This window comes from Mobula hypostoma, chromosome 7, assembly GCF_963921235.1.
Source record: "Mobula hypostoma chromosome 7, sMobHyp1.1, whole genome shotgun sequence".
In the NCBI taxonomy this organism is placed as follows: domain Eukaryota; kingdom Metazoa; phylum Chordata; class Chondrichthyes; order Myliobatiformes; family Myliobatidae; genus Mobula; species Mobula hypostoma.
In genome coordinates, this window is record NC_086103.1 from 184,182 (window position 1) to 207,846 (window position 23,665).

At 41.8% G+C, this 23,665-nt stretch overlaps 1 protein-coding gene across 5 annotated transcripts in view; it reads right to left on the bottom strand.

Annotated features, from left to right (window-relative positions):
- The window catches only part of arap3 (ArfGAP with RhoGAP domain, ankyrin repeat and PH domain 3), a 375,519-nt gene that overhangs the window by 156,753 nt on the left and 195,101 nt on the right, over window positions 1–23,665 (bottom strand). For all 5 annotated transcript variants that reach the window (XM_063052998.1, XM_063052993.1, XM_063052997.1 and 2 more), the window contains 6 exons: window positions 18,525–18,767; window positions 16,212–16,281; window positions 12,725–12,845; window positions 11,231–11,415; window positions 8,704–8,810; window positions 6,931–7,130 (listed from right to left, as the gene is read on the bottom strand). In XM_063052998.1, the coding sequence (XP_062909068.1) occupies window positions 6,931–7,130; window positions 8,704–8,810; window positions 11,231–11,415; window positions 12,725–12,845; window positions 16,212–16,281; window positions 18,525–18,767 (926 nt within the window). The remainder of the gene's footprint in view (window positions 1–6,930; window positions 7,131–8,703; window positions 8,811–11,230; window positions 11,416–12,724; window positions 12,846–16,211; window positions 16,282–18,524; window positions 18,768–23,665) is intronic.

The following is a 23,665-nucleotide window of genomic DNA, read 5'->3' on the forward strand; positions in this document are numbered from 1 at the left end:
CTTCCAGTTCAGAACCTCAACCCTAGGACCAGATCTATCCTTGTCCATGATCAAATTGAAACTAATGGCGTTATGATCACTGGAACCAAAGTGCTCCCCTACACAGACTTCCGTCACTTGCCCTAATTCGTTTCCTAACAGGAGATCCAATATTGCATCCCCTCTAGTTGGTCCCTTTCATGATGACGGATGTTGTTCTCTTGCAGCAGCGCTCCATGTAAATGTGCCCAGAGGTGGGGAGGACTTTGCTCGTGATGGACGAGGCTGCATCACCACTTGTTGTAGGGATTTCTGGAGGCCTTTATAAACATTTGCATGTGCAACACCCAATCTGTTGCATGTGACAGGTTGGACCTCATGCCCAACAGCAAACTAGAGAACTTTAGCCAAACCACACACAAAAAGTGTGTTAGTTATCCCATTTGAAGTGTAGAGCAACTTCTTGGTTCAGAACATTAATTCCTGGAAAAAAATATCTATCATGTCATATATAACAAAAATCAACTTTCATGATCAACACAGTACAGAACTGCCCAGAGGTAGGGGTTGTTGGTGCGCCACGTGGAATCTATCACAGTTTTATTGTTCCCCAGCCAAAATCATTACTGGGACTTCAGCAGCCCTAAACATGGGTGTGTCACAGTAGCATATCAGTTAGCATGACACTATTACATCTCAGGACATTAGAGTTTAGAGTTCAATTCTAACACCCTCTGTAAGGTTTGTACATCCTCCCTGCAAACATGTGGGTTTCCTCCCACAGTCCAAAGCTGTACTGGTTAGTGCGTTATTGGTCATTGTAAATTGTTCAGTAATGTGGCTAGGGTGAAATAGGTGGGTTGCTGGGTGGAGCAGCTCATTGGGCTGGAAGGATCTGTTCTGCACTGTATCTCTAAATAAATCGAAATAAACACCTAAAGGAGTGTTATCTCTTCTAGCTCCTCCACTGCAAGCACGAGAAGAGGAAGCATGCAGCTGAAGATGACTGAATTTTAAGGACGTGCTTATGAAAGGCGAGGGTGGGATGGTTAGCCAGATGTCAAGACCTGGTGTCTGGTTTATAATGGGGTGTTGAATGTAAATCCTATAGGAAGTTATATTTAGAGGATGGATTAGTGGTGAAAAGGAATGGGGAAGAAGTGAGTGCATAATCAGGGGCTCAAACAATTTTGCCGGTGTAGATTAAATTTAATAGAAATAATAGATTAAATTGACTTGTTAATATCAGGTTCAAGTTTATGGCTGTCATGCACAATGTATAAATACATGATATTCTCCTTCCTGCAGCAGGACCACAGTACATCATAAGATGAAGACAAACATAAGTTCACATGCAAGATGAAACTGGCTTCTACGTGGGCAAAATAAACAATAAGGTAATCATAACAACACGAGTGTAAGGTTCAGAGAGGAAGACTATATATTCTAAGGTAGTGTTAATAGTAAAAGCAAGTACAATATTCAGAAGAATTACCTTTAAGAAAGAAGAATGTCCTGGACTCTCTGACAATGCACCAGGTAACCACAGGTAACTACAACTAGGTTACCGAGTGCACTAAATGTCTATTTTATTGTAACTATTCATTTTTTTTAGATTATGAGGACACTCAGTCCTCGTTTATTGTCATTTAGAAATGCATGCATTAATAAAATGATACAATGTTCCTCCAGAATGATATCACAAGAAACACAGGACAAACCAAGACTAAGACTGACAAAACCACATAATTATAACATAGACAACAGGAATTCTGCAGATGCTGGAAATTCAAGCAACATACATCAAAGTTGCTGGTGAACGCAACAGGCCAAGCAGCATCTATAGGAAGAGGCGCAGTCGACGTTTCAGGCCGAGACCCTTCGTCAGGACTAACTGAAGGAAGAGTGAGTAAGGGATGTGAAAGCTGGAGGGGGAGGGGGAGATGCAAAATGATAGGAGAAGACAGGAGGGGGAGGGATAGAGCCGAGAGCTGGACAGGTGATAGGCAAAAGGGGATACGAGAGGATCATGGGACAGGAGGTCCGGGAAGAAAGACGGGGGCGGGGGTGACCCAGAGGATGGGCAAGAGGTATATCCAGAGGGACAGAGGGAGAAAAAGGAGAGTGAGAGAAAGAATGTGTGCATAAAAATGAGTAACAGATGGGGTACGAGGGGGAGGTGGGGCCTTAGCGGAAGTTAGAGAAGTTGATGTTCATGCCATCAGGTTGGAGGGTACCCAGACAGAATATAAGGTGTTGTTCCTCCAACCTGAGTGTGGCTTCATCTTTACAGTAGAGGAGGCCGTGGATAGACATGTCAGAATGGGAATGGGATGTGGAATTAAAATGTGTGGCCACTGGGAGATCCTGCTTTCTCTGGCGGACAGAGCGTAAATGTTCAGCAAAGCGGTCTCCCAGTCTGCGTCATAAAAGGCCACATCGGGAGCACCGGACGCAGTATATCACCCCAGTCGACTCACAGGTGAAGTGATGCCTCACCTGGAAGGACTGTTTGGGGCCCTGAATGGTGGTAAGGGAGGAAGTGTAAGGGCATGTGTAGCACTTGTTCCGCTTACACGGATAAGTGCCAGGAGGGAGATCAGTGGGGAGGGATGGGGGGGACGAATGGACAAGGGAGTTGTGTAGGGAGCGATCCCTGCGGAATGCAGAGAGAGGGGGGGAGGGGAAGATGTGCTTAGTGGTGGGATCCCGTTGGAGGTGGCGGAAGTTACGGAGAATAATATGTTGGACCCGGAGGCTGGTGGGGTGGTAGGTGAGGACCAGGGGAACCCTATTCCTAGTGGGGTGGTGGGAGGATGGAGTGAGAGCAGATGTACGTGAAATGGGGGAGATGCGTTTAAGAGCAGAGTTGATAGTGGAGGAAGGGAAACCCCTTTCTTTAAAAAACGAAGACATCTCCCTCGTCCTAGAATGAAAAGCCTCATCCTGAGAGCAGATGTGGCGGAGACGGAGGAATTGCGAGAATGGGATGGCGTTTTTGCAAGAGACAGGGTGAGAAGAGGAATAGTCCAGATAGCTGTGAGAGTCAGTAGGCTTATAGTAGACATCAGTGGATAAGCTGTCTCCAGAGACAGAGACAGAAAGATCTAGAAAGGGGAGGGAGGTGTCGGAAGTGGACCAGGTAAACTCACTCTTCCTTCAGTTAGTCCTGACGAAGGGTCTCGGCCTGAAACGTCGACTGCGCCTCTTCCTATAGATGCTGCTTGGCCTGCTGCATTCACCAGCAACTTTAATTATAACATAGACTTACAACAGTGCAAAGCAATACCGTAATTTGATAAAGAGCAGACCATGGGCATGGTAAAAAAAAGTCTCAAAGTCCCGATAGACCCACCATCTCACACAGACGGTAGAAGAGAGAAACTCTCCCTGCCATGAACCTCCAAGCACTGCAAATTTGCCGATGCAGCACCATTGGAAGCACCCGACTGCAGTGGACTCTGAGTCCGTCTGAAAACTTTGAGCCTCTGACCAGCCCTTCAACACCGAGCACCGAGCACCATCCTCTGCCGAGCACTTTGACCCCGCCTCAGTCATCAAGCAACAAGCAAAGCCAAGGACTCAAGGCCTTCCCCTCTGGAGATTCTGGATCACACAGTAGCAGCAGCAGAGAAGTAGGCATTTCAGAAGTTTTGCCAGATGTTCCTCCGTGCTCTCACATATGTCTCCATCAAATCAGGGTTGTGCACGGCACCCTACTTGACAGATAACAGACATCACCACCAGGGTGGCCACAGGGTTGGATGAATAAAAATGTATGTGTTGACAACCTGCAATGATGTCACTCACATAGGGTGTGACATAAAATGTCACTCCATGCTTATATGCATCGCAAACACAGAGGAATTGGAACAAAGCTCTGTAAGGGTGCGACCCATGCACAAAAATTCACATTGCATTTAATGCTGGGTCTCAAACTAAACTTACTTGCTTCCAGTACGAATGAATTGCTTTAGATCATGGGGTTGAGAAAGTGGACAGGTGGGGTTGAGAAAGTGGACAGGTAGGATTGAAATCAATTGAGATCAAAGAGACTTTGCTCTTCCATAACCTTAATACATTCTTATTCTGTTCTATCACTGAAGAGGAAACAGGACTTTAATATGGTGCGCAGGATAGGAGGCTTCAGAAGGCCATAGATTCGGTTAACTCCATCAGAGGCGCAAGCCTTCCTGTTATCGAGGACATCTTCAAATGCTGTGCCTCAAGAAGGACCATCCAGGACATGCCCTCTTCTCATTACCACCATCAAGGAAGAATACAGGAGCCTGAAGACCACACTCAATGACTCAGCAACTGTTTCATCTCCTCCGCAATCAGATTTCTGAACAGTTAATTTGCTATTCCTCTTTTGCACTATTTTTTATTGTAACATATAGTAATATTTCTGCTTTGCACTATACTGCTTCCATAAAACAACAAATTTCACAATTTACATTATGTCAGTGACAATGAACCTGATTCTGATTCTGATGGAGTTACGTTTGCAAGACATCAAGGTCAGTGTCACTGAATCTAGCAGTTCCTGGTCTCAAGCCTGGAAGGATTAGCTATAAAGATACATTAATAGGAAACAGACTCTCTTTAGTTGAAAGTCATATCAGAGCCTCTAAAATAGTTTTGCTGACATCCCTGCTTCTGCTTACAATGCTTTCTTTTGCTGTTGAGCATACTGGGTTTGAACAGTTGGTGGCAGTGCAGGGATGGATTAATTGTAATCTTGAACATGAAATTGAGGGATGGTAAAGGAAAGTGAAACTAAATAATTATGAAATTCAACTCTTAAACCACCCAGAGAAAATTATGCCATACTTTCAATTCAAAAGCAATTAAAACAGCTCATTGGGAGGTCAGGATAGGAGACATGTTTGTCCAAACAAACACATTTATTTCACTCCCATCTGCAGCCTCTTGAATATCTAAATGCAAAACCAAGACGAGGAATCCTTCTTAAGTACTCAGTCACTGTGGAGATGCAAGGATGTATGCTTATCTCTTAGGGGTAGCAAGGAAGTGTAGTGGTAAGTTTAATGCTTTACCATGCCAACGATCGAGGCTGAATAAAAGTGTAGTGGTAAGATTAATGCTTTACCATGCCAACGATCCAGGCTGAATTTCCACTGCTGTCTATAAGGAGTTTGTGTGTTCTCCCTGTGACCGTGTGTTTTCCTCTGGGTGCTCTGGTTTCTTCCCACATTCCAAAGATGTATGGGTTAGATTTTGTAAGGTATGTTGGCGCTGGATGTGTGGCAACCTTTGTGGGCTGCCTCCAGCACATCCTCACACTGCATTGGTCATCGTCACAAATGATGCATGACAGTGTTTTGACATTTCGATGTACATGTGATAAATAAAGCTAATCTACTATCATGTCACTACATCAGAGGTAAAGGGTGAGCAGTGAAAGATTAAGAGGAAGATTTTTCTTCACCCTGACAGTGGTTGGAATCTGGAATGCATGGTTTGTGCTAGTGGTGGAGGCAGCTACTCTCATAACATGCAAGTTTATAAATGAGAAGTTAGTTTCTCAAGACGGGGTCCATGTTGGGGCCGCTTCTTTTTATGTTGTACATCAACGATTTGGATTATGGAATAGATGGCTTTGTGGCTAAGTTTGCTGATGATACAAAGATAGGTGGAGGGGCTGGTAGTGCTGAGGAAACAGAGAGTCTGCAGAGAGACTTGGATAGATTGGGAAAGTGGGCAAAGAAGTGGCAAATGAAATACAATGTTGGAAAGTGTACGGTTATGCACTTTGGCAGAAGAAATAAACAGGCAGACTATTATTTAAATGGGGAGAGAATTCAAAGTTCTGAGATGCAATGGGACTTGGGAGTCCTCGTGCAGGATACCCTTAAGGTTAACCTTCAGGTTGAATCAGTGGTGAAGAAGGCGAATGTAATGTTGGCATTCATTTCCAGAGGAATAGAGTATAGGAGCAGGGATATGATGTTGAGGCTCTGTAAGGCACTGGTAAGACCTCACTTGGAGTACTGTGTGCAGTTTTGGTCTCCTTATTTACGAAAGGATGTGCTGACGTTAGAGAGGGTTCAGAGAAGATTCACTAGAATGATTCCGGGCATGAGAGGGTTAACATATGAGGAATGTTTGACTGCTCTTGGTCTGTACTCCCTGGAGTTTAGAAGAATGAGGGGGGACCTCAGAGAAACATTTCGAATGTTGAAAGGCATGGACAGAGTGGATGTGGCAAAGTTGTTTCCCATTTTGGGGGAGTCTAATACGAGAGGGCATGACTTAAGGATTAAAGGGTGCCCATTCAGAACAGAAATGCGAAGAAATTTTTTTAGCCAGAGGGTGGTGAATCTGTGGAATTTGTTGCCACGGGCGGCAGTGGAGGTCAAGTCATTGGGTGTATTTAAGGCAGAGATTGATAGGTATCTGAGTAGCCAGGGCACCAAAGGTTATGGTGAGAAGGCGGGGGAGTGGGACTAAATGGGAGAATGGATCAGCTCATGATAAAATGGCGGAGCAGACTTGATGGGCCGAATGGCCAACTTCTGCTCCTTTATCTTATGGTCTTATGGACATAGAATACTACAGATGAAGTACAGGTAAATAGATGTATAGTTGTCACCATGGATACAGTGGACCAAGGCACCTGTTTCAGTATGAGCCTGTGACATTCTAGGGCACTTAATAGATAATAAAGCATATCAGAAGTATAATCACTTTGTAGTGAATGAAATATTGTAGCCAATTAGTGCACAATGAAACAATAAAGATAAACTGTTCTTGGCTTCTACATTCTCTGTTTTATTTTGGCTGAAACACTGAGATGTGTAAGGGCTGAACTGACAACATCACTGTTCACTTAACTAATCCCCCATGCGTGTTCAAGCAGAAATTGTGGACATTTAAACTATTGTCAGAATCCATGGAGATAATGTCCTAAAAGTATTTGCCAGTTACCTGCACATCGCTTGCAGATGACAACACAGAGGTTAATGGACGCCCAGTCAGGATTTGGTGCTTTGCAGTCTGCACAGGCTTTGTTAGACTTGTTTGACCAAATCTTCTCAACCACCTCATAATCCGAGAGAGTCTCAGCTATCGAGTCCTGAAGTGCCTCAATCCATTCCTTCTTCTCTCGTTCAGATTCAGCTGTAAAACTGCAACACTCAAGACTATGAAATCTTTTGCCCCAATTAGTTTAACTTCTTATTTAAATCAATATGGTTAAACTTGTCTTTCATTATTTAGAGAGGATTCTATTTGATTTCGATCTCTGATCTCTCTGAATACACGTGAAAGGAAAACATTTTGCACTGTTTATTTTAAGAAATAAATGTAAATTATTGTTAAAAATCACAAGAAGATTTCACATGATGTGGAAACCATCAACAGTACAGTTGGAATTCCTTAAATATTTGTGAAATATTGCAGTTTATTCTATAACACTTACAGTGGTATTGTTTCCTGTGAATATTACCAAAATATTCTTTATAAAATTTCTATGGAATTAATTCTTCTTTTATGAAAAATTGTATTATATTGTAATCTGATATTCCATATAGCAACAAATCTCTGCATCTCACTTGACTATAAGAACATCCGTAAAGAAGCATTGTGCAGAAGTCATCAAAATATTATTCTGGATTTGGTAAGCACCCCACTTCACTGTACACTAGCCACCCACTCATAGAATCATTGTGCACCACAGCATTGAAGTTGGCCCTGTGGTGCACTTAGTCTATGCTGAACTGTTACTCTGCCTATTCCCACCGACTTGTCGCTGGACCATAGACACCCATACCCTTCCCATCTATGTACTCCACCACCCAAACCCAAGGTATTCAATGGTAAACATCATTGAATTTTAAGATCATACTTTAATTACTACTTAATGGGTTCTTTTCCACAAAGGGAGCTCATCAGCACTTTTTAATGAGCAAATAGCAATGGACCATAAATACGCTGTTTGCGAACTACAGCCTTGTCCAATAAATTATTTTTGTGAAACAAAAATTGAAATGACAACCTTGTTGCCTATTTGTGACAAAACTTCTAAACATGAGAGACTGGTAATCTCCCATCAGCAATCAGCTATCCTATATACAGTAAACTCAATATCAGATCTCCAGGCAGCAATCATGAAAGTCGGTTAAGCTATTGATTTGCGAGTGCAAATGGTGCAGATCTGAAGATGAGGAACGGATAAGACGTTTAGAATTCAGAGCAGAATTTGGCCATTTGGTCTACTGATTCTGCTCCACCATTCCATCATGGCTGATTTATTATCCCTCTCAACCCCATTCTCTTGCCTTCTCCACATAACCTTTGGTGCCCCTACTAATCAAGAACCTATCCACAGCCTCCACAGACATCTGTGCCTATGAATTCCACAGATTCACCACCTTCTGACTAAAGAAATTCCTCCTCATTTTTGTTCCAAAGGGCTGTCACTCTACCCTGAGTCTGTGCTCTCAAATCCTAGACTTCCCCATTATAGGAAACATCCTTTCCATATCCACTTCATCTAGGACCTTTGGTCCTAGTCATATTGATCAGGGAAAAGAATAATCCAACAAGTCCTTTAAACTATGGTTCCATAGATCTTTCCACCTCATCATCTATGATCATTCCCACTTCCCCCCATTTGAGCCTCGCTCCACATACAGCAACACTTCTATTCCTCCTCCTCCGCCTGACTGACAACTTCCAGAAATAAGTAATTTAACTCACCTGAAGCTTTTAAAAGGAGTGATTAATTCAAAACTTTTACGGTTGCCATCACGAATGGTGGCTCCTTGCACTTCAATAGTTATGATTCCAATGCCAGATTTGAAAGTCTAATGTAAAAGAGAAGAGGTATTAATATTATTTAAATCCATTTATATTGTATTCTTGTGTACCCTCCTGGCATTAACGTAATTCTGGATGTTCTTGGAAGCTTTAAAATTTTGTGTTTCCACCTACATCATCAAGGAGCAATGATCAACTTTATTCACCATATACATTTACAGTATTAGGAATTTGTTGTGGTGTGTTGGTGCGACATTCAACAACATTCAACAGCTACAAAGAATATAAAAAATAAACAGAGTTTCAGGTATGGACATGGAATAAATTGTGCATAAATACATAAATAGTTAGGAAGTCAAGGGTCCAGTTGCAGTGGGAGGTACAGAGAACCAGATCTGGAGCTTTTTGATCAGGATTGTAAGAATGCTGGTGTTAAACGCTGAGCTGTCATCAATAAACAGCATTCTGAAATGGGTATTTGTGTTGTCCGGGTGATCCAAGGCTGCATGGAGAGCCAATGAGATTGCATCTGCCATACACCTATTGTGGTGATAAGCAAATTGCAGTGGGTCCAGGTCCTTGCTGAGGAAGGAGTTGATTCTAGTCATAACCAAACTCTCAAAGAACTACATCACTGTAGATGTGAGTGCTACTGGATGATAATCATTAAGGTAGATCAGCCTGTTCTTCTTGGGCATTGGTATAATCGTTGCCTTTTGAAGCAGGTGGGATCTTCCAACTGTAGCAAAATACCTTTGAACACTCCCGCCAGTTGGTTGGCACAGGTTATTAGAGTCTTACAAGATACTCCTTCGGGGCCTGTCACCTTGTCAGGGTTTATATTCTTGAAAGACAGCCTGATGTCAGCTTCTGGACAGGGTCACTGGGTGCTGCAGAGATCCTCATAGTTGTAATTTTAATTCTCTCTTTCAAATTGAGCATAAAAGGCTTTGAGCTTGTCTGCTAGTAAAGCATCACAGATATTCATGAGGTTGGGTTTTGTTTTGTAGAAAGCTATGGCCTGCAAACCCCGCCAGAGGTGACGTTGCCTCCAACCTTGCTCAGAATTGTCTTTCCACTCTTGAAATAGGTCTTCGCAAGTCATAGCTGGTTTTCTTGTACAGATCTGGGTGCCAGACTTGAATGTCACTGCTCTAGTCCTCAGCAGACTACGAACCAGGTTCATCCAAGGCTTTTGACTTGAGTATGTACAGTAAGTTCAGTAGGTTTTAATGAAGTCAGTGTCAGCTGTGGTGTACTCATTCAAACCTGAAGATATATCCCTGAATACAGCCCAGTCCACCAATTCAATGCAGTCCTGTAAGCAATCCTGCACCTCCCTTGTCCATACTTTCTTGGTCCTCACTACTGATGCTGCAGTCTTCAGTCTCTGCCTATACTCAGGGAGTAGAAGGACAACCAGGTGATCAGACTTTCCAAAGTGTTGGCGTGGGATAGCACAGTAAGCACTCTTGATGGTGGTGTAACAGTGGACTAGTGTGTTGGTTCATTTGGTACTACACGCTATATGATGGTAATAATTATTTAAAGATCTTTTTCAGGCTGGCCTGGTTAAAATCCCCCAAAATGATGGGGAAGGCATCAGAATGTGCTGTTCGTGCCTATTAATTACATTGCTCAGTTCATTTAGAGCCTGTTTGACTTTGGCCTGCTGCAGTATGTCCATCACTACCAAAAAGATCACTCTAATCTCCTACGGCAGGTAAAAAGGATGGCACTTTATTGACAAAGTGTTCCACTACTGCATTTGCAGATTGGATATAAAGTACAGCTCAGAACCACTAGACCTCAGGCACCTGCATATGCATGAACGTGGTGTAGAGTCAGTAGAGAGAACATTCATTTTGAGTGTCTGGAGCGTGGTTGTAAAGGAGGTGTGTTGAAATTATATGTAATTCAAGGGAAGCATTATAGATATTTTGTAACTATAGAATTGTCCTGCAGTTACCTTTGATCTTTAGCATAGAAAAATATCATGTAATATTGGATCAGGAGACCTCTTCTTACAAGAGTGACTCAAATTCGATGTGCTGAATAATCTTCTATATCCACTAGCTTCAGTGTCTCTCTGGTGACTGTTCACGTTAGAACCACAACAGTTAACCAAGCCCTGTTCATCCCGCCCACCCATGCACAAACACAGTATTTTAACCTCAAGACAGGCCTTGAGCCTCCAGCCTCATTAACCTTCTATGTAGGCAAAAGAACCCTGCAATTTCTGGTTCCAGCTTCATGACAGTACAATGATTGTAGAGATTCAGACTAATAAGGTATCAGAAGATCTCCTTCAAGGCAGAGTAACAGGACTTGCTTAAAGGTTTCTGTTTCAAATACAGTGATGGAACAGCTGTCTAATAAAGCTCCCACCAAGTTCTTGCAAGCAGCCTTGAATTAGTTATCATCTAATGAGCAGAATCAATTCTCTGTCCAGCAGTTCCATTCTCACCTGTTCATTTTTGTGCAGCCAGAGGATGTCAGTGTAGAGGGCAGCATAGACCTTGGATTTATGTCCCTTCATCTCCAAGTATCCATACTTCTGGCAGAGGGATGTGGATCCAACCCGGCGAATGGACGAGAAGTGATGGACTTTGACTGCATTCTGGAGGTGTGAACACCACTCATTTCTCTGCGCTGCAGTACAGAAGGCACAATAGTCTTAGAGATATGCATGGGAATATATGGCAGTTTGTTATGTCAAACAGGTGAAGGGAAAGTCACTGGAATATATAATATTCCTGCCCAGAAACAGGATAATATGAATTAATGAATTAAACAGATAAGAGAAGTTCTTTTGCTCAGATAATCAACTCCACAGTGCAAAATAAAGCTTGCTTTACATTATTATGGGCATGCACTGCTTCATCCAGGTGGTTCAGAAGGGATAAGTTTTTTGGGGGTAAAGATAATGATGTGTTGCCACAATGAGAATGGAGGTGTGGATGTGAGGCATTGCTGTCCAAAGAACAATTCATACAACCTTCAACGTAACATTAATGGCAATAGATGTACAATGAAAGCTTTGAAAAGTTCTGGCTTTTTTTGTCATTCCAAAGCTGATTCTTTGAATATTTGGAGGTGAAAGTGTGATAACGAAAAAAAAAAGAAAGTGATGGGAATATTTGCAGGTCAAACACTTCCATGGAGAGAATATACAGTAGTTCATATTTCAAGTAAACAGCCTTTCATCACAACAATTCTGATCAATTACCAATAATTCTGTTTATTTCACATTTCTGGTGTATTCAGAGTTTTCTGCTCTTGAGTTACTACACAGGGTGATTTACTTTTTTATTGTGGACATGAAATCCTGCCGGTTTTGCTCTGTTCCTTCTATGGGGAATTGTGCAGAAGAGTCTTTGCATTATTTCCAATCATTAAACTTTGGAGAGGAAATTAGTGAGGCTTCAGGATGTTGTACCATGAAGTACATGGCAGCACTATGCTCCAGTCTGAAAGTTTCACCATAGCAACCAGATCCTTGGCCTAAGCTGAGGTTATTCTCAGACCAAATAGTGGTACCATAAGAGAGCAGATAGTGCGACTGCCTCACATACCAGCATCCAAAGTTCAATCCTGAACCTCAGTACAGTCTGTATATTCTCCTGTGACCATGTGCTCCTCAAATAGAGGAATGGGATTGGGGAGAATTACTCCAAGAGCTGACATAGATTCAATGGGCCAAAAGGTGGCATGGTATTGTGGCACGAGAGCATAGCACTTTACATAGTCAGTGATCTGGGTTCAATTCCCACTGCTGCCTGTAAGGACATTGTATGTTTTCCCCGTGACAACATGCATTTGTTTTGAGTGCTCTGGTTGGCAGGCTAATTGATCATTGTAAATTGCCCTATGATTAGGCTAGAGTTAAAATTTGGGGTTGCTGGCCTGAACGATCTGTTCCATCTTCTACCTTAAGAAGTAAATTCATTACACCACTTACCTTCACTCTCTGCCCTAAAAACAAATGTCCTTTGGCTTGTAACTACTTCAAATTTATTTTCCTTCGCTGTTCTTGCCATCTGTATAACAGCCAGGGGTATTACTCCTTTAGGGTAGGGGTCCTAGGAAGAAGGAGCAAAATGATCTGTCAAAAAGCTGATGTTTAAATATGCTAAAAGTGCCACAATTAAACAATGCCCCAATTTTATTGAAAGGATGCTTTTTAATAGAGTGAATGCAGAATCAGAATCAGATTTAATATCACCAGCATACATTGTGAAATTTGTTAATGTTGTGAAAATTCTGCCTTTTAGAACTGGTGTGTAAAGATGTTAGCAAGCTGAATACAATGAGCTCTGAAATTTAGTTAGAAATATTTCAGAGGAATGTTCTATAATCTATTTAAAAACATGTTGACATTGTCATTATCACAAACTTCAATTTTCCCAAAGGTGGTGACATAAAATTAAGCTCAGCTCAAAATTTTACTTAAACTGCAAATATCCCATTTCAATGTTTTTTCCTTCCTTGCAATTCCGCTCTCCATATTTTCACCCACTTCCAGATTACCCGGATACACTACCGCACACTGAGGCAAAAATGCATGATCAATTATAATAAAAAACTAATCTTGATAAAAGTGACCCCCCCCCCCGCCACTTCCTCAAGCTTGGCATGTGTTCATCACATTGCCTCCACCTTAATTAGGCAAAACAATTTAGCAATACTATGAAGACTGCACTAAAAATGACTTCTACATTTGTTCTAATTCAGTTTAATATCAAAGAATATATACAGTTTAACTAGCTGGTGGTGTAGTGGCATCAGCACCAGACTTTGAGGTGAGTGGTTCTGGGTTCAAATCCGACCAGCTCCTTGCACACTTTTCATGCATTCTGGATTGAGTATCAAGCTAGCAACTTGTAAAAAATAGACAAAATGCTAAAGAAACGGTAAGGTTGTCATCTGATGCACCACAAGGTGCGGAGAGAAATCACACATTTTTACAGAATACAACCTGAAATTTTTATTCTTCACTGACTTTCACATAACAGAAAAAGCCCAAAGAATGAATAACAGAAATATCAGAACCTCCAAAGTGTTCTTTCTTGTAAAAGTAGTGTTTAATTTATCTTTTTTTTTTCTGGTGAATGCTACTTACACAATGTTAACCAATTTCCCTCAGGATCAATAAAGTATGACTATGACTATGACTATTATATGCCTGTGGTGCTGCTGCAAGTAATTTTTTCCATTCACCTTTGCACCCCTTTGCATTATCAAAGTATGCACATACTATACAGTACGACCCTAAGATGTGGGGAGATAGATCTCCGGATTGCATACTGCAGACAGATTTTGACAATAAATAATCTTTGAATCTCTGAATGCACGTGCACAAGACATTCCATAGATGTTGGAAATCTTGAGTAACACAATGCTGGACGTTTTGGGATGAGTCCTGATGAGGGGTCTTAGTCTGGAACATCAACTGCTTATTCTCCTCCATGGATGCTGCCTGACCTGATGAGCTCCTTCAGCATTTTGTGTGCATTTCTGTGCATACATGTCCTTGTGCATTTGGCAATAAACTCGACTTTGACCAATGGATGGAGATACATATCTCTGCTTTGAGGTCATGGGGTATGTGGACAGGATAATGGTAACAAAAGTGTATCAAGGCATTACTCTTGTTCACCCATAAACAACTCAGATCAGTTCCTATTTCCTTGTCCATTTCTCCCTTACCACTAATCTTCCTCCTGGCACATACCCTGCAAGCAACAGAACTGTTACACCTCCCATTTACTTCCTCCCTTACTTCCATTTAGGGCCCCTTCCAGGTGTGGTAACACTTCACCTGAAAATCTGTTGAGGTTGTCTATTTTATCCAGTGCTCTGGATGAGGCCTCCTCTACACTGATGAGACCTGACGTAAATTGTGGGACTGGTTTGCTGAGCATCTCTGCACCATCTGCCAAAAGCAGAATTTCCTGGTGGCCAGTCATTATAATTCCTATCCCCATTTCCGTTCCGTCTGACCATGGCCTCCTGTCTTGCCAAAATGAGGCCACTCTCAGGGTGAAGGAGCTTATATTCTGTCTATGTTACCTCCAACCTGATGGCACGAACATAGATTTCTCCTTCCTGTATTTTTTTCCCTTCCCCTTCCATCTTCTTCTATTCCCCAGTCTGGTATTTCACCTCTTTTCCTCACTTGCCAATCATCTCCCACTAATGACCTTCACCCCTCACTGGTGACCTTCCTTCTTCCTTTTCTCACATGATCCACTCTCCTCTCCAATGAGATTCCTTCTTCTCCAGCCCTTTACCTTTAGCACCCACCGGGCTTCACCTGTCACCTTCTAGTTAGTCCTCCTTCCCCTCCCCCTACCCCTACCTTTTAATTCTGGTATCTTGCCCCTTCCCTTCCAGTCCTGAAGAAGGGTCTTGGCCCAAAATATCAACTGTTAATTCATTTCCATAGACACTGTCAACTTGCTGAGTTCTTCCAGCATTTTGTGTGTGTTGTCCTAGAAGTTCCCTCATATCAGCTGAAGAAAAGGGAGTTCTGCTCAGTATTTATCCTTCCATAAAGAGGACCCAAACAGACTGTTACATCCAATCCCCTCCAATCAAACAGTAAACTTGGTCCAAGTCAGGTATTTTATTTATTCACTCTTGGATATCACTTCCTACAGATTCTAATAAATTAAACACAATGAAGATGTGGTGGGGGAATCTTTAATGTCCATTCATGGTAGGTTCAAGTGCCAGCATAATGTTGTGGGGTGAAGGCTCTGCACTATACTGTACTGTTCAGTTCTCTGTGTTCTGTTTGCAACAAGTCAAGATGAGAAGATGCAGCACAGGTTGTTAGGGTGATTAAGAAATCATATGCTCTGCTGGCATTTGTTATTCAGGAGATGAGTTCAAGAGTAGTAAGGTAATGTAGCAGTTCTTTAAAACTCTAGTTAGACCACACTTGGAATATTGTGTTCAGTTCTGGTTGCCTCATTACTGGTGGAATCTTTAGAGAGGGTGCACTTGAGATCTACCAAGATGCTGCCTGGAATTGAAGCATGTATTATGAGGATAGGTTGAACAAGCTAGGGCTTTTGTCTTTGGAGCGAAGGAGAATGAGAGGTGACTTAACAGAGGTGTACAAGATGATAAGAGGCATAGATAGAGTGGACTGCCAGAGACATTTTTCTCAGGGCGCAAATATCTAATGTGAGTATGGTCTACTTCTGCTTCTATATCTTAAATTCTTATAACAGTCATTATCGTTCCAAATTTATCTGCAACTCATGGCTTGATGCTCACATTGAATACAGTGAGCATTCACTTAGAGAAGAAGTTCACTGTTATGGCGACAACACAGTTTCTCTGATTCTGTGTACTGTGCTCGAATGAGCCACCGTGCGGACCATAGAATCAGCCAATTTGCCTTCAGCTGGACTCCCCTGACTCGGAGTTTGTCTTACCTTCTCATTGCTAAAATACATCAACATCTTCCCATCAAACTTCACGTAGCGCCTCTGAAATACGTAGCTCCTGGCTCATTAAAAGGGAAGAAAAGATTCCATTAGACACGTTACAACTTCATTTGCACTCTGTTACAGAATGGCTGCTACTGGCCTCTTGTTGCATTACTTGCAGCTGAATTTAAATCTCAGGCTGGAAGCAAAACCCTCTCGTATAGTTTATTTTCGTTTTTTTAATCATTTCTATCTTAATCAAATTGATCCAGGTTATAAACACAAGAGATTCTGCAGATGTTGGAAATCCAGAATAACACATAAAAAATGCTGGAAGAATGCCTGCTCTTATGTCATTGCCCTTTCCCTGACCGACCTGGCCTCACTTATCACCTTCTAGCTTGCACTTCTTCCCCTCCCACCACCTTCTTACTTTCGCACCTTTCTCTCCAGTGCTAACGAAGGGTCTCGGCCCAAAACGTCGACTCTTTATTCTTCTCCATAGATGCTGCCAGACCTGCTGACTTTCTCTAGCATTTAGTGTGAGCATGTTGATCCAAGTTAGCTGGTTGAACAGACACCCTTCCGAACATGTGCCACCGATGGCTCAGTTCTGATCTCTGGTGCTTGTCTGTTTCGAGCTTGCATGTTCTCCTTGTGACAGAGCAGGTTTCCTTTTAACACTCTGCCTTCCTGCTGCATGCCAAAGGCCTGCTGCTTGGTAGAATAATTGGTTGCTCTCAACTGTGCCTACTGTAGGTGGAATGTGGGCAACTGAGAGCAAAGTTAACGGGAACCTACTCTTAACTACGCCTCCTGTCGGTGGAAGGTAGAAGAGTGAGAGGGGTTATTGGGAGACTGAGGGGTTAATGGGAAGCCCTCAGGCTGACCAACACGTCAAAAATTAATACACCCCACCACCCCATCACCAAATGTGCATCAACCACTGCTCACCACAGCCCATCAGCACACCTTCATCCTAAGTACTGCCACTCTACACCTCATACCTACACTAAACACAGGCACTGACACAATGTGTTTTCATATGCACTGCTGCGACCCAGAAGAGTTTATGTACATAAAATCAATCTGTGTATAAGCTATTCTTACATATATATGGCCACAATCAAACAGTTACTTGTACATTCTGTTGCATAGGATTGTTTTTGTATTTATGTATATTGCTTTTATTATAACATTCTTTATGATTATTGAGTTTGTTGTGCTATATCAGATGTGGAGTAGCAATCATTTTGTTTTCTTGTACACTGGTGTAATGAAGAATTACAATAAACAGTCTTAAATCTTGAGCATTTTTCACACCAATGGTGGTGTGTATGTGAAACAAGCCCCCAGAGGATGTGCTTGAGATAGGTGCAATAACAACATTTAAAAGACATGCTGACAGATACATGAACAGGAAATATTTGGACTCTAAATGTTTCCCCAACCTGGGGTCCACAGACACTTCGGTTAATGGTGAGGCTCCATGATATAGATGTATATGGGTTAAACACAGACAAATAGGACAAGCAAACAGGGCCAGATTCCATGATGTATGACTCTAAGTTTACAGCGATAATACTGGAGGAATGGGATTGATATATTTACTTTGTCAAATAGCATGGACTCAATGGGCTGATTGGCTTCCTTCTTAGTTATCATGAAGGAATAAAAATACAAGTTCAAGTTCAAGTTTATTGTCATCTGACTGCATGTATATACTGAGTTGGATGGCACTGGGCCTGTGTTGCTGGAATTCAGAAGAATGTGGAGGGATCTCATTGAAAACTATTGAATATTTTAAAGCCCAGATTGAGTGAACGTGGAAAGGATGTTTCATATAGTGGGGGAGTCTAGAATAAAAGGGCACAGCCTCAGAATACAAGTACATCCCTTTAAAACAGTGATGAGGGGAATTTTTTTGAGCCAGAGGCTGGTGATTCTGTGGAATTCGTTACCACAGCCAAGGCACTGGAAATGTTGAAAGTAGAAATCGATAGGTTCTTGATTAGTACAGCATCGAAGGTTAAGGGAGAAGGTAAGAGGATGGGGATGAGAGGTATAATAATTCAGACATGGTGGAATTGTTCAGCAGACTCGATGGGTCAAATGGCCTAATTCTGCTCCTATGTCATAAGGTTGTACAAGTGAGAGACTAAACTGGAATCATTATTATTTGTGCTTCAGTGTTTATTCAATTTGGAAGTATTTATTTCATTGGGCTCAATCAAGCTTAAGCCAAGTTCTGTTCTCAGCAATCTATATTATCTTTTTTTTGCCAAGCAAGGAGGATTAAATTAAAGTAACTCATTTTACCCCTGTGGTGAGAGCTTCTCCAACCAGTCACATTTTATATGTTTTCCTTGTTCTGGAGCAAGGTGGAAGCTGGCATATGGTGATATTTTTAGGTCATCCTCAATTTCATCTTTGAAGTACACTGGGTACTGGGTGCTAGGTGTTGGAATGTCTCCTATTGTGGCGTAGGGTGAGGGATCACTGGCTTGCTTCCGGACTGGCTGAGGTCTGGTGTCCTCTTCGGAGTGAACTCCCAGATGTTGTCTGAAAAAGAATTAGAAGTGATGCAAAATTGTGAATGATGATCTTTACCAGAAAGTCACATAAATACTGAGCAAGCACTCCAGTGTAAAGCAAAACAGGACCAATCACTTACAAGGTGACTACACCATTCACATCTGAAACGCTTGGCTGTTTACAGTCCCTTTTAACCATGACTGCGTTCTTCTATACAGTGAGTTGCTGCCACGTGATTGACTGATTAGATGACTTGCATTAATAAGCAGCTGTACAGATATACCTAACAAAATGGTCACTGGGTGTATCATTTGCTCACTCGTTATGTGCTGTGATGTAAGACATAGATGATCATGGTCTTTCCATGAGCATGATTGTTCTGAGCAAATTTTTCTACAGAAGTGGCTTGACCATAGGACCATTAGACATAGGAGTTGAATCAGACCATTGGCCCATCGAACCTGCTATGCCATTCAATCATGACTGATCCTTTATTACACTCTTAGCCCCACTCCCGGCCTTCTCCCTGTAACCTTTGATGCTATGTCCAATCAAGAGCCTATCAATCTTCACCTTAAATACATCCAATGATCTGGCCCCCACAGCTGCCTATGGTAACAAAATTCCACAAATTCATCACCCTCTGGCAAAAGAACTTTCTCTGCATCTCTGTTTTCAATGGACAACCCTATATCCTGAGGCTGTGCTCTCTTGTCCTAGACTCCTCCATGGGAGACATCCTTTCCACATCTACACCGTCTAGGCTTTTCATCATCCGAAAGGTTTCAGTAAGATTCCCCCTCTTCATTCTGAACTCCAGCAAGTACAGGCCCAGAGCCATCAATGGTTCATCATATGATAACCCTTTCATTGCCGGAATCATCCTTGTGAAACTCGCCTGAACCCTCTCCAAAGCCAGCACATCACTTCTTAGATAAGGAGCCCAAAATTGTTCACAATACTCAAAGTGAGGCCTCACCAGTGCCTTATAAAGCCTCAGCATCAAATCCTTGCTCTTATATTCTGAACCACTTGAAATGAATGCAAACGTTGCATTTGGCTTCCTCACCACCATCTCAACCTGCAGGATAACCTTAAGGGTATTATGCACAAGGCCTCCCAAGTCCTTTTGCTTCTCAGGTGTTTGGATTTTCACCCCATTTAGAAAATAGCCTGCATATTTATTTTTTCTACCAAAGTGCACAACCATGCGTTTTTCAACATTGTATTTCATTTGCCACTTCCTTGCTCATTTTCCTAATCTGTCTTTCTGCAACCTTCCTGTTTCCTCAACACTACTTGCCCCTCCACCAATCTTTGCATCATCTCAAACTTGGCAACTAAGTCATTTACTCCATCATCTAAATCATTAGTATACATCATAAAAAAAGTGGGCCCATCACCAATCACTATGGAATACCATTAGTCACTGGCAGCCAAACAAAAAAAGGATCCTTTTATTTCCACTCACTGCCTCATACCAATCAGCCAATGCTCTAACCATGCTAGTAACTTTCCTATAATTCCATGGGCTCTTAACTTGGCAAGCAGCCTCATGTGTGCACCTTGTCAAAGTCCTTATGAAAATCCAAGTATACAACATCCACCATATCATCTTTATTTATCCTGCTTGTAATCCCCTCAACAGGTTTGTCAGGCAAGACCTTTCCTTGAGGAAAAAAATGCTGATTTTGTACTATCTTGTCCTGTGTCACCAAGTACTCCATCACCTCATCCTTAACAATTGACTCTAACGTCTTCCCAACCACAGAGGTCAGGCTAACTGGTCTATAATTTCCTTTCTGCTGCCTTCCTCCTTTCTTAAAGAGTGGAGTGGCATTTGCAATTTCCAGTCCTCTGGCACCATGTCAGAGTCCAATGATATTTGAAAGATCATTTCTAATGCCACCACAATCTCTAATGCTACCTCTTTCAGAACCCTAGGGTGTAGTTCATCTGGTCTGGGTGACTACTGTACCCTTAGGTCTTTCAGCTGTTTGAGCACCTTCTCTCTTGTAATAGTAACTGCACCCACTTCTCTTCCTTAACACACTATAACATCAGGCATACTGCCAGTGTCTTCCACAGTGAAGACTGATGCAAAATATTCTTCTAGTTCATCTGCCATCTCCATGCCCCCCCCCATTATTATTTCTCCAGCTTCATTTTCTAGAGGTCCTATATCCACGCTCATCTCTCTTTTATTTTTTATATATACTTGAAAAAGTTTTTTCTATCCAACTTTTTTATCCAAGTTTTTTCTTTGGTAGCTTGCTTTCATATTTGATCTTTCCCTCCAAATGATTCTTTTAGTTGCTCTCTGTAGGCTTTTAAAAGCTTACCAATCCTCCATTTTTGTTTTGTTGTATGCCCTCCGTTTTGCTTTTACATTAACTTCGACTTCGTTTGTCAGCTGGGGTTCTACCATTTTACCATTGGAGAATTTCTCTGTTTTTGGAATACATCTATCCTGCACTTTTCTCATTTTTCCCAGAAACTCCATAGCTGCTCTGCTGTCATCGTTGCCAGCATCTTCTTTGAATTTACTTTGGCCGGCTCCTTTCTCATACCACTGTAATTTCCTTTACTTCACTGAAATACTGTTGTGTCAAACTTTACTTTCTCCCTATCAAGTTTCAAGTTGAACTCATTTGCCATTGCCTTCTCCTGGGCACTGTATTTACAAGACGGGTGACCCCAGCCATTATCAATCCTCCTCAGAGATTGTCTGCCTGGCATCAGTGGTTGAATAACCAGGACTTGCGATATGCATCAACTGATTATATGAAAGAGTGTATACCCAGGGTGTAAATACCATGACAATTAGGTTTTTTTTTTCCAGCAGCAGCACAGTACATTACAAACATCGTAAATATAGGTTATTTAAACTTCAGTTAATATAAGTTATACATAATTTATATGACAAGTCAAACATCATGACTACAGTACCATTTGAAGGAAATATAGTCCAAGGTAGATGCAGGGGTACCTGGAAGGACCATTTAGTAACCTGAATGGTAGTGAGGGAGGAGGTATAACAGCACAGTTATAATACTTAGCACAGTTAAAGTGATAAATGTCTGGAGAGAGATCAGTGGGACAAGGGACTTGTGGAGAGTGTGATCCCAGAAGAAACCGGAGAGCGGAGCGGCGAAAAAAATGGTTGTACACTGTAGGTGGAGAAGGGATAGACATTATCTCAGCAGGAGAAACAAAGTACTAATATCACATGGGAGAAGAGAAGATACAAGAGCCAAGCTTTTTTGAAAAAAGATTTTCAACAAAAATATAATGACAGGACAAGTCAAAAATTCTTTCGATAAGCAAGTTCCAATGCTCAGTCAAAGCTCAGCTCTATAGAGAAATTCTGATGGTGCAAAATATGATGTCACACGGGGCAGATTACCATGAGGAAAACAATGTGAAAAATGTGGATTGGCATCCAGAAACTTCTGTTGACAAAATGCAATTGTTCGATGTCTGGCTAAAGAAATAACAGCTGCAGAGGTACAGTAAGGAAGATGCCAACCTTCTGATTAGAGGGCTGGATATGCTTGCTAGATTCATATGAAGTGAGGTTGTGAAAATCCCACATTTCAAAATATCCCAAAAATAATAACATTGTTTTGTATTATAAAGTCAGAGGCACCCTCATCTTTCATCATTACACAACCATCTTTTGTATCGGCCTTTCTGGCTGATTTCTTGAAAACAAAGTTGCACAAAGATGCTCTGTGAAGCAGTCTAGCCTGCAGTGTGCAAGATAATTCATCAATTTTGTTACTAAAATGCATTACAAATATATCGGATCCTGTCAGTGAAGGGGCTGCCCCAGAGCCTATGCCAATAACACATTTTGCAATGCACTGTCGCACATTTTAAACATCACTTAAATGTAGTATTATACACTGTGATTCAGTTTATTGTTGAAGAATGACAGAAGCTATCCAAAGCCCTGATAACCTACATTTCATCAATGCACTATAGAAAGCATTCAATACGGATGCATACAGCTTGGTACGGCAACTGCTCTACACATGCCTGTGAGAAACTGCAGATCTGTGGACACAGCTCAGCATTTCACAGAAACCAGCCTCTGTGGGCTCTGTCTATACTTCTTGCTGTTTTAGTAAAGTAGCCAGCATAACCAAAGACTCCACTCAGCCCGGACATTCTCTCTACTCTGATCTCCCATCCAGGCAGAAAATTCAAAAGCCTGAAAGCACATACCACCAGGCTGAAGGACAGCTTCCACCCTACTGTTATGAGACACTTGAATGGACCCCTTGTACGATAAGACGGACTGTTGGCCTTACAGTCAACCTTGTTATGATCTTGCACTTTATCGGTTTTTTACACTGCATACATTCGATATTTTTTACACTTTATTCTGTATTGTTATTGTTTTACCTTGTTTTACTTCAATGTTCTGTCATAGAGGAGTGCAGTATAGAAACAGGCCTTTCAGCCCATCTAGCCCATGCTGAAACTATTTAAACTGCCTACTCCCATCAACTTGCACTGGGTTCATGACCCTCCATACCCCTACCATCCATGTACCTATCCAAACTTCTCTCAAACGTTGAATCGAGTTCACGTGCACCATTTTCACTGGCAGCTCATTCCCCAGTCTCACACTCTCTGGATAAAAAAGTTTCCCGTCATGTTCCCCTTAAACTTCTCACCTTTCACTCTTATCCGATGACCTCTGGTTTTCGTCCCACCCAACCTCTGTGTAATGATTTGGTCTATATATTGGTACATATAACAACAATAAATCAGCACTAATACCATTATTAATATCAGCTTTTGTCTGAGGGATATGCTCCAATATTGAAAATAATAATGGGCTCTCTTCAAACTTCCAGAGACCAAAAGATATTTTTCATCTAGAAGGCAAGACAGAAGCTTTGTTCAAGTAGCTA